Source organism: Zingiber officinale, chromosome 6A (assembly GCF_018446385.1).
Source record: "Zingiber officinale cultivar Zhangliang chromosome 6A, Zo_v1.1, whole genome shotgun sequence".
In the NCBI taxonomy this organism is placed as follows: domain Eukaryota; kingdom Viridiplantae; phylum Streptophyta; class Magnoliopsida; order Zingiberales; family Zingiberaceae; genus Zingiber; species Zingiber officinale.
Window position 1 is genome coordinate 110,564,073 of NC_055997.1, and position 12,224 is coordinate 110,576,296.

General features: G+C 38.7%; 1 protein-coding gene across 2 annotated transcripts in view; it reads left to right on the top strand.

The window, feature by feature from the left end:
* Positions 1–10,744: 10,744 nt before the first annotated feature.
* LOC121997419 (twinkle homolog protein, chloroplastic/mitochondrial-like) overlaps positions 10,745–12,224 on the top strand; it is a 32,631-nt gene continuing 31,151 nt past the window's right edge. Inside the window, exons 1-2 of one of the 2 annotated variants that reach the window (XM_042551814.1) lie at positions 10,745–11,048; positions 11,164–11,279. In XM_042551814.1, the coding sequence (XP_042407748.1) occupies positions 10,820–11,048; positions 11,164–11,279 (345 nt within the window). In that variant the 5' untranslated portion in view covers positions 10,745–10,819. Of the gene's footprint in view, positions 11,049–11,163; positions 11,280–12,224 lie in introns of those variants that run through there. The other variant, XM_042551815.1, reaches the window with a different exon arrangement.

The following is a 12,224-nucleotide window of genomic DNA, read 5'->3' on the forward strand; positions in this document are numbered from 1 at the left end:
TGATGATCGTGCTGAATATGTACACCCTGACGCCTGAAACATATAATAATGTAATATTTAGAAATGAGCAGAGTAGAATAAAACAATCAAATATATTTTGCATTTAACTTGTATGATAAATAAAGATTTATATAGTAGTTGAACAAACCTCGAAATATGCTAATCACCACGGTCTGATGGGTCTTGAGTCTCTTACGACTCAAGACCATCTGACGTCTGGGTGCGTGCGAAATTTGTCACGATCTCTCGCATACCAGCAAAGAGAGTATCCTGGTCGGTCCTCCTCTTCTCCTCAGCAGCCCTCCATTGATCCATAGAAGTCATCCTCTCATCCATTGACTTTAATTGAGTGCGCAGTTTGTCATTTTCACGTCTTAACGACTGCACCTCACTAGAAGAAGAGGAACTAACACGGCCCCTAGGAGTCCTCAAACGATCAAATGCCACTTTGACCTGGGAGCCAAGGCCGTAGAGGGTGGAGTTTTTTGTCCTAGACAACATCATAATATATCTCATTTAGCGTGTCGGTGGATAGAGACTGTGACTCCTCCCCCTCTGATGGTGGCTGAGAGGCCTGAGCCACTCTTTCTGTCATTTGCTCCTGTGTTCAAAATTATAATATTGATCAATATTTAATTTGATAACAATTATTAAAGTTAATCAAAATAGAAATGCATGAACAAATGTAATAAAGTTAATAATCTTACGTGTAGGGTCCGAGATCGAGAATCGACAAATGACTCATCTTTCTTCTTATAGGTCTTCAGAAATACCTCCATGCATGTGGGTTGCCGAGCAAGATCATGCTCCTACATGCACAAATATTTTGAGACATAATTATATATACTAATGTGATAATAAAATAAAAAATTGTTAGAAATTATAGCTTTAAATTAAATTACCAAATCCATAGCATGCTCAACAATAGATTTCGATCCTGACGTATGCCGAGCGATTCCAGTGCTCGGGCCACCTAGCTTTGTATTTCTATTAGATCGAGCATTTTCAGCATTTTCTGGCCATCTTTCTGCAGCCCAGGTGGTCATCCATGCACTCCATGTCGTCTCTGAAATATATGCTGGCCTAGTGCCCTTTTTCCTGATATAATACATGAGGTCTCTGTACAGTTTAATACAATAACTATTCCATGTAGCTTTAAACTGTTCTTCTTGGCCATCTTCCCATGTATACCTTTTCTGCAATTATAAGTATAGATTTTAGTATACGAAAGGATAAATATATTATTGGATACCAAATATATTAATTTTACTTACTACGAATTCATTGTAATAAAATGTCTTCATCTCTTGGTCTACATGCCTCCATGTAGTACCAGAAGCACATACTCACTCTTGAAATTTACTAGTGATATAAGAGGCTACCTAGTGGGCATCAGGAACAAATCTGCAAGGGAAAAAAATAGATATGAAAAGTATTGAAGAAACCAATGAACTTGTATTAATAATAACAAAAATACATACGTATCTCCGACAACTCTAATAACCTTGTAGCAACGGGGTGCTATTGTCTGCTACTCAGCCATAATAATATATCTGCACAATAACATACCATGCATGTACTAGTAATAATATTAACATTAACATTACAATACAAAAATATATCTACAAACATGCATAACATTAACATTAACATCACAATACAAAAATATATATACACACATGCATAACATTAACATTAGCAACACAATACAAAATTATATAGAAAATAACAGTTCAGACATTACATTAGCAACTATTTAATCAACATTAATAGTTTTCAAGTCTTCATCGCTAGACTCTGTTAGTACAAATTCATCTTCACTGTTGGACATCTCTCCATCATCTATCTCCTCATAAGTGACATTAACATCAACAAGTAATTGAGATGTTGATTCAAGTTGTGTATCAATTGAATGTCTCTCCACTTCGTCATTCTGAAATGCATCAGTAGCCTGAGTGATATTCGGCATATCTATAATTGAGCGAGGCTTCATTTGACAAACAGACAATCATTCACTGGGTCTTCTTCTCTTTGTAGGGTATTCTATTGGAACCCCAAGGTTGTTTTGGTGTGATCAACAAGTTAAGTTAGGTCCTGTTTGTTTCTAACCTTGTGTCTAAGTGTGCAGGAGCTTAGGAACACAGGTAGTCGAGCGGAAGACGCAGCTAGCGAGAAGGACGACACGGGAAGGGAGTCGAAGAGTACCGGCAGACGAGAAGGAAGCGCGTGGTGGTTCAGGGGCAGCCGGAGGCGGAAGATGCTCGGGAGCAAGAGGCGACTAGCGAGAAGGTCGGCACCCAGGGGCGAAGGCTGCGGATGAGTCTGTTGGCGGACGAGAAGAAACATCACGGCAATTCGAGGGCGAAGCCGGGAGGAAACGCTCGAGAAGACCGGAAGTTGGGTTCGGGTGAGCCCTATTCTGGATGGCAGAGATCACCCAAGCGAGCGGATCCGGAGGAGAAGAACCGGACCGAGGCGGGACTGAAACGGAGCAGAGGTCCCGGACGCAAAAGTCAACCAGAGTTGACTTTTTGCTCCGGGGCGCCCGGAACTGTCCGGGGCGCCCGGAGCAGCCCAGGGCGCCCGGAACGTGAAGTTTGACCAGAACGCATTTTTCGCGTTCTGGACGTTGGGGGATAAAGTTTTATCCCCCCCAGGGCACCCGGAACCCTTCCAGGCGCCCCGACCAAGGCTATAAATATAGCCTTGGTCCAGAAGCTAATCATCAGTTCAGAAATTGTAACAACACTTGTGTGCTTCCACTGCTTTGATTAGTTTCTTTCTTGTTGTGCCTACACTGCTGTAAACGAGGCTTCTTTGCCTGAAGGAGTTCTAAGTGCAATCATCTTCCTTGGATTAACAACTTCCCCGGTTGTAACCAAGTTAAATCCGGTGCCTCGTTTTTATGCTTTATTTTCTGCTTAATCTATTTTTCAAGTGTTAGCTTAATTTTTGAGAAAGGGTTGTGTTTTATTCAGGGCTATTCAACCCCCCTTCTAGCCGACCCAACGGTCCTACATATTCAAGATAGAAAACCTGTGTTACTTGCACCACGAAAATAAAAGGTTCAAACTTGTTGAACCTTTTGTTTGCATTAACCTCAACTAAATTATACTTTGGATGTATTCTGGTACCTATTCTTGGGGTAGGATCATACCATGAACATTCAAATAGCACACACCTCTTAATAGGTAATGCAGGATATTCAACTTCTATGATTTCCTCAAGTCTACTATAGTAATCATATTGAGTGTTATTGTTGTCCATAGATCCTTTTACACAAACACCAGAATTATAGGTTAATCTCCGTGAATCTCGTAGTGCCACGTGGAATTTGAGGCCATTAACATAGAAACCAGAGTCGACCTTTATTTTACGAAGGGGTCCTGATGCAAGATTCATGATCCTATCATCTGTCACATTTGATATTCTACGGTCTTTAACCTGTTGGTGCAATCTTAGGTCAAGGTTGACCTGGTTGGCCCGACTCGAGTTGACCTGACTCGAGTTGTATTTTGATGTTTGACGAAAACAGAAGAGTTGTATTTTGATGGGAGATTGTTGGTGCAACCTTAGGTCAAGGTTGACCTGGTTGACCTGACTCAAGTTATATCTTGATGTTTGACAAGAACAGAAACTTGGGAGGTTGTGGGTGCAACCCTTGGTCAAGGTTGACCTGGTTGACCCGAGGTGAGTTGACTTGGCACGGAAAAGTCCAAGCAGGGAGCTTGGCACGGGAAAAGTCCAAGCAGGGAGCTTGGCACGGGAGAAAGTCCAAGTATGGAGACTTGGCACGGAGAAGTCCAAGTATGGGAACTTGGCATGGGGAAGTCGGAGAGGGCTCGGTAGCTCGTTCTCCGGACTGTGGTCAGAGAGGGCTCGGTAGCTCGTTCTCTGGACCGGATGTCGAAGTCGGAGAGGGCTCGGTAGCTCGTTCTCCGGACTAGGTCAGAGAGGGCTCGGTAGCTCGTTCTCTAGACCAGGAAGACAGATAGAAAATCCTGGTGAGTGAAGCCAGGGTGAAAGTCCTGGTGAGTGAAGCCAGGCAGTGGGAAAGTCCTGGTAAGTGAAACCAGGCAGTTGGTGAAAGTCCTGGTGAGTGAAGCCAGGCAAGGGAAAGTCCTGGTGAGTGAAGCCAGGCAGTTGGGAAGTCCTGGTGAGTGAAGTCGGGCAAGGAAAAATCCAGATGGATCAAGGCTGATCGGACATCTGGTGTTGAGAAGGTCAAGTAGGTCAAGGGAGTGACCGGATACTTGGCACGAAGAGAGAAGTCCAAGTGGGTCAAAGGGATTAACCGGACACTTGGTGAGGAGTCTTAGCAAGTTAAGGGAGTGACCGGATGCTAAGCATGATGTACCAACTGGTCAAGGTTGACTGGATGTTGGTTTGGGAGACTTGGGACTTGGTTTGGGCAAAAACCAAGAGCTGGATCGATTTGGAGACCGATCAGAAAGCGATCAGTGTGCTTCTGTGAGCTTACTGATCGGTCTGGGGACCGATCAGAATGAATCCTGATCGGTCTGGGGACCGATCAGCATGAAGCCTTATCAGTCCCCGGGACCGATCAGGGTACGCACAGAGAGTTGGGCAACTCTCTGTGAAGCATCTGATCGGTCTAGGGACCGATCAGCATAGAGCCTGATTGGTCCCTATGACCGATCAGCAGCACCCTGGACCGATCAGGGTGGAGCCTGATCGGTCCAGGCCTAGCCGTTGTGACTCAACGGCTAGGCTATTTCGGGCTTCTGTGTTCTGGCCTTTTTGCTTGCAGGTTCGCAGGTTGACTGAGGTAATAAAAGGATCGATAGGCACTACAGAGCCCACTCTTCTTCTTCCTTCTTCTTGCTTCTGCAAGTTCTTCCTGGTTCCTTCTGCGAGCTTTGCTGAGCTCATACTTCTTGAAGCTTCGCGTGAGCTTCCTTGCTGCTGGCATCCGTGAAGCTGCTGCTTCATCAACGGACTCCAGACGAGAAGGCAAGCTTGTGTGTTTTACATTCATAGTGTCTTGTGCTTCTTTGTATTTTGTGTACTTCTATCTTGTCGTTGCAAGAGTTATTGTGGCGAGGTTTCTCCACCCACAAGGAGTATATATTAGCCGGTTCTCCGGGGACTCATCCATCGACGGATTGATAGGCTTCGTCCACCTTACGGACACGCCGAGGAGTAGGAGTTTCATCTCCGAACCTCGTTACATCGACGCGTATTGAGGTTTGATTTCTTGTCTTCGTTTCTTGTTTTTATTTTCGCTGCGTTAACCCTAGTTTGTAGAAAGAAACGCAAATTTGGGGTCGGCTATTCACACCCCCCCTCTCTAGCCGCGACCATCGATCCTAACATAACCTACACAATTAGTAGACATTAGAACACTACTAAACACACATGAACTTAAATACTTAATAAAATCTCCAACTTACATATATTTCAAACCATAATGTAAATTCAACCTCTAACTTTTCAGCTACGCCATCTGCATCCATTGATGGATTTTGTAGATATAGTTGTTGTTCATATAAGTTGGAAAAGAAGGTAATTTTAAGGTAAATGAGATATCAAGCAACAAATTGAACGGGGGATAATTTTTTAGTCAACTTACTTTATGTATGGTTTGACCTTTTCACAATTTAAGAGTATGTATGTTCTTGCAGCATGGTATTCTTCTAGAGTTAAGAATCTAGAAATAGATGCACCCATTGGTTTGCCATGAAACTTAAAAATAGAAAGCATCGAATTGTCTATTTCTTGAGCATCATCATAATTTTTAGGAACCTTGCGATGTTTGGTTTTAACATTATCAGCAAAATAATATAAGCAGAAAGAAGATGCTTCTTCAACCATATAAGCATTACATATTGAGCTCTCAACTCTTGCTTTGTTACGAACATTATTCTTAAATTTTCTCAAAAACTGTTCGAATGGATACATCCATCTATATTGCACAGGACCAACTATTTGTGCCTCATATGGCAAATGTACCGGCAGATGTTCCATTGAATCAAAAAACTGGGTGGAAATATGCGCTCTAACTTATATAATATGAGAGGAATGTCTATGTCTAGCCGAATCATATCGTCCATCGTAATACACCTCGCTGTCAAATCTCTAAAAAATAGACTTAATTCTGTGAGAGTTTGCCAAACATTATACGGAAGTAAATCATGAAAAGCTACTAGAATAAGTCTTTGCATGAATACATGACAGACATGACTCTTTATCCCAAACATCTTTAACCTATTCATATCCACACAACAAGCCATATTTGAGGCATACCCATCTGGGAATTTTACTTCCTTTAACCAACTACATAAAGGTTGCTTCCCGTCTTTGTCTAATGTATAACAAGCCTTTGGAAATCTATTAGTTGTTTCATTTTGATGCAACTCTGGTCTGTTTACTAATTGTTTTAATTCTTCATGAGATTTTGCAGTGTCTTTAGTTTTTCCAGGCACATTCATCACAGTGTTAAAGATATTATCGAAAAAAATTTTCTCAACATGCATGACATCTAAATTATGTCGAATGAGTAGATACTTCCAATAGGGGAGCTCCCAAAAAATACTCCTTTTTTCTAACCACACGGGCACATCCTAACAATGTATCTATTTATCTCATCAAAACTAGATTGAGATACTGGTAGAAATCCATAACTGTCTATTTGTTCAATGATTTATTCACATGATGTATGGAATGCTGGAGGAGGTTTTCTGACTACAACTTTTTTTAGGAAATTTTTCTTATTCCGCCTGAAAGGGTGATCAATAGGTAAAAACTTCCGGTGATTATCAAACCAGGATACTTTCTGACCATAAGGTAATGAAAAGGCATCAGAATCTGTTATACAGTGTGGACAAGCTAATTTGCCCGTCATGCTCCATCCTGACAACATTGAATATGCTGGAAAATCACTGATCGCCCATAATAATGCAGCACGCAATATGAAATTACTTTTACTTGCAACATCATAAGTCACTGACCCTGCATTCTATAAATCATTTAATTATGCAATTAAAGGTTGCAAGAAAACATCTATCTTCTCTTTGGGATTGGTTGGACTAGGAATAAGCACAGTAAGAAACATAAATTCATCTTTCATGCACATCCAGGGTGGTAAATTGTATGATGTTAATATAACTGACCAGGATGAATATTGCTGTCCCGATTGACAAATGGTTGAAATTCATCAGCGGAAAGTTCCAATCTCACATTACGTGTTCCATTGCAAACGAGGAAAATACAGTATCAAGATATTTCCATGCAGAAGAATCACAAGGATGACACATAATACCTCCTTCATGCTCATGTTCATGATGCCACGTCATGTGACAAGCTATAGCGACAGATGCATACAAACGTTGTAATCTAGCAGTTAAAGGAAAATAATACATCACTTTCCAAGCAATATTTTCCTTCTTCTTCCCTGGTATGCAGGTAACATTCTTATATCGATGGTGAGTACAAATTTTGCATTCACTCAGTTCGCTATCTTCATGCCAAAATATCATGCAGTTGTTTACACAACAATCAATCTTTTCTACAGGCAAACATAAACCTCTAACCAATTTCTTGGTACTGTAAAAACTATCTGTTATTTTGTTGTCAGCAGGAAGTAACTCTGACATCAATTGACACATATCATCATAACATCTTTTAGAAAAATGATGTTCTGCTTTCATATTCAACAACCTTGCAGTAGCTGATAATTGCGAGTGACCTGAGGGAATGTCTTCCCACACTTCTCTTTCACTAACCTTTAACATTTCATATAGGTGCCGATATTCAGGTGCAGGTGTTTCATTTATATTGGAATAATCAACTGCGACATTCATTGCATCGTGAACCATTGACTGCATTCCAATATCATAAGTTGATGAGTCATGTGCAGTAAAAGTTGTGCTAGATGATGATCCATTGGAAGACCCAATTGCTTCATACAAATAAGGTTCTCCGTGACAGTATCAATTGTAGTAATTTAGCACAAAATCATTCCTATATATATGCATTTTTACAGTATCTTCATCACGGAAAGCTTTATTTTGACATTTTTTATGATTGCACGGACACTTTAATTCTGCACCATTCATACATTCTGGATGACTTTTAGTAAAGTTAATAAATCCTTCAACTTCAGTAATAAAATCATCTCTAATAAATTCATTTTCTAATTGATTGTACATCCAACCTTTCTTCATAGATATTTTCACCTAAAACTAATAAATTGATAATTAGAAATTATCTTAGATTAACGTACAAACACAAAACAAACAACAGAACGATATTATGTTACAGATTAATATACGAACATAACATATATCTAAATTAAACAATGCTAAATAATATAAAATACAATAAACTAAAGTATACCTGAAGATATGAAGGTCTACCGGAGAAGAGAAGCAAATGCTATCTGTTTACAAAATAAAAATAATTTAGCACAAAATTTATCAAAAAATTAACAAGTAGAAACACGACCGGCATAGGCCAGCACAACAGCATCTGACACACCCGTCAGCAAGCTGCTGGGGGCATCCGGCACAGCTAGGGCTAGTGTTCGGCATAGTAGTGCCCGACATATCAGCATCCGACACAGTAGCATCCGGCACAGCGGCCAGGAGGCTGCCGGCGTCCCGCACAGCGGCCAGGAGGCCGCCGGCGTTCGGCACAACGACCAGGAGGCCGCCGGCATCCGGTATAGCGGCCAGGAGGCCGCTGGCGGCAGGCAACGGCCAGTGCCGACCGACATAAAGGCCAACAAGGCGCTGGCGGCCACAAAGAGAGGAAGAGAAAAACAAGGGGAGCTTACCGGCGAGATCGGGGAGGAGGAAGGAGCTAGCTGCCGCGCGCGCGTGGAAAGAAAGGAAAGGGGCCGGGTTAGGGTATTTTAGTCGGCTTTACCGACGAAATCTAGATTCCGTCGGTAAAGCTATTATTTTTTTTTTAAAAAAGAAATTACTGACGGAAAGTATTTTCCGTCGGTGTAATTTATTTATTTTTTAAAAAATACATATTACCGACGGAATTAAATATTCCGTCGGTAATGTCAGAATATTACCGACGTATTCTTTAATTTCGTCGGTACTGTAGAAATTACTGACGGAATAGTATCTTCCGTCGGTGGTTTTCAGACATTATCGACGTGAATTGTTATTCGTTGGTAAGCCCGTCGGTAATCCTGGAAATTTTTGTAGTGAACATATTTATACATTATTTCCCTCTTCTACCAAATATTGGAAAGTTTTAAAGATCATGTAGAAGGTCTGACAGTTAAGCTATTGTCACAAACTCATTAGGAAAATCATGTTGAAAGTGTGAGAGATATAAAAGAACAAACATAAAAAATTTAAGATATTTTACTTGATTTAGCACAAACGAGTAAAGATCCAAAAACAAAGAGTGAAGCTAAATCATTGTAATATATGAACTTGAAAATTTTGAATTTTTGCATGGCATGGTAATTTGGTACAAGTTGTTACATGCGATTAATACGACGAGTAAATTTCTTCAAGGTGAAAATATGAATATTGATATTGTAATTAAACAACTAAAATGATTTATTCTTACTTTTGAGGAGTATTGAGAGTTTAGATTTGATAAGACTATGATAGAAGCGAAGCAAATGGCAAAAGAAATGGAGATTGGAGTTACGTTCAAAGAAAAACACATTAGTTGAAGAAAGAAACAATTTGATGAAAGTAGTAGTGAAGATGTGATGTAATCAGCTAAAGAATCTTTTATAGTTAATTATTTTATCTTCTTAATGGATCAAACTATTTCTTCACTAAAAACTCGATTTGAACAATTTTAGAAGTATGAAGAAATATTTGGATTTTTGTTCAATCCAAAAAGATTAAAGTTTACTAATGATGATCGCCTAATGAAATTTTGTAAAAATCTCGAAGAAACATTGAAATATAATGGCAAGTCAGATATTGATGGAGATGATCTGTATATGGATTACCAATTTTGAAATAGTTTTTACCGGTGGAAGTAAAAAGAGCAATAGATGTTTTGGATTATATAAAAAGTATGGATGATTGTTATCCAAATACTCAAGTTGTATACAAAATTTTATTAATCATACCAATTACAATGACATATGCAAAAATGAGCTTTTCTAAGTTGAAGTTGATTAAAACATCTTCGATTAACCATGTCATAAGAAAGATTAAATAAATTTACGATGTTGTCTATTGAAAATAAAATAGTTGAACATCTTAATTATATGAGCATTTAATTGATATTTTTACATCTAAAACAACAATACGTGTTATATTCAAATGATTATTAAACAAGAATAACAACACGAGAAGGTCGAGGCGCACAAAGTAGAACCACAAAGGAGAGATGTATGGTAAAAAATAAAAAAAGTCCTTGTTATCCTTTTAGTCTATATATATATATATATATATATATATATATATATATATATATATATATATATATATGTATAAAACAACCTTTCAAAAAATTCTACACATGAAATATAGTAATAAGTCTTATAATATATTAAAATAAATGAGTTCAATATTTTTTTAATTAATTTAATCAAAATTTGGCGATATTCGAAACAATTATATAATTTTTTTTCAAAAGTTTTAAAATTAATATTTTCGTTTAAAAAAAATAAACACCGAGAGATTAAACGGTCGATTGTATTTTTTTTTTTTCATTTATTTTCCGATAAAAAGGTTTTTATTTTGAAAAACTTAAAATAGACCAGCAAGTCTACACGTGTCCACAAGCGGAGCTACGAGGGGAAAACCCTAATTAGACCTCCCGGCTCCCTCCTTTCTCTTCTCGCCTTCACGTTGTTGCTACTTCAGTGATGCTCTTTACAGTCCCTCGCCGCTCTATCCGTGGCCTCCTCATGGGTGGCGTCAAGTACCCCTCTGCTCTAAACTCGGTCTGCTCACCACCGCCGTTCCTCCGCCACCGCTTTCTCCATCTCCGCACCTCAATCAGATGTCCTTCCGAAGTCAATAGCCTCTTCTGTTGTTTGAAGTCTTCCCGATTCTTCTCCTACGTTGCTTGCCCTAGCACGGGTCCACATGCCGGTACCCAGTTTAAAAAATTGATTTTGTTGTTTGCTTTAGATGTTAGCTTCTGTTAGTTTTCGTTTTTCCTTCTCACGAACTTTTAGCTGATTTTATTTCCCATTTGATGAATCAGTTGAAGGCGATGAGGTTGCTAAGCGGGTAGATTATTTGACATCGAAGCTGGAGGCATTTGGGATTCATAGTCGTGGATGTAAGCCCGGGCAGCATGTTCGTCGATTATGCCCAAAGGTCTGTTTATTTGACCTCTGCCTCCTAACCCTTTGATTTGCTCATACAATATATTCAAACCAGGATCTCATGTAATTTATGACTTTTGCTAACAATGGACTAATGACATCATAAGATTTGCCAAAAGGGGACGTGTATAACTTGTAACTTGTGACTTTCTTTTATCTATATAGTTGGGTGAAAATTTAAATTATTTTATACAGAATCAATAAAAGACGAAACCTATATGTTCTCAATTAGAATAGCTGGTCGATAAGGTTGTTGATCACCAAAATTTTTTATCATTTGGTTTGTTGGTACAAAGCATAATTTCTATTGTGAAAATCTTGTTCATTGATTTGTTTTGCATGCATTTATGTTGGTTAAAGTGATGCGAAAATGAACAACCTATAAGCTATTTTACACTTGTAAGGACAAAATGATTTAAAAAAGTATGCAGTAAACAAGAAAGAGACTAAGAAAACCATGAGTGAAGTTAAGAATGAAATTTTCTAACACTTATATCGATAGCTAGATGCCAAAGAAGGGGAAAGAAACATCTTTAAAATAGCTAAAGCGAAAGAGATGGCAAAAGAAATCTTATCCAAAAAATAAGATGCTTTAAAGATGAATGCATCATGGTACTAGAGAATGATGGGAAAATAAAAGCGCAATGGAAGATGTATTTTCATCACCTTTTAATAAAGGTGTAGGTGATCAACTTAACTAGGTTGGAAATTTAAATTTTTATCAAGATTTTAAACTTCAAAAATAAAACAAACTTTAAATGAGATGCAAGATGGAAAATTTTTTGGACTAGATGATATTCCGATAGAGGAATGAAAATGTCTAGGGAATTGAATGGTTTCCTTCCTTGGTTATTGCATGACTTACGAAATTATTCAATCTAATATTAAAAATAAAAAATATATATATTTGATCAATGGACCGTAAGTACTCTAGTCT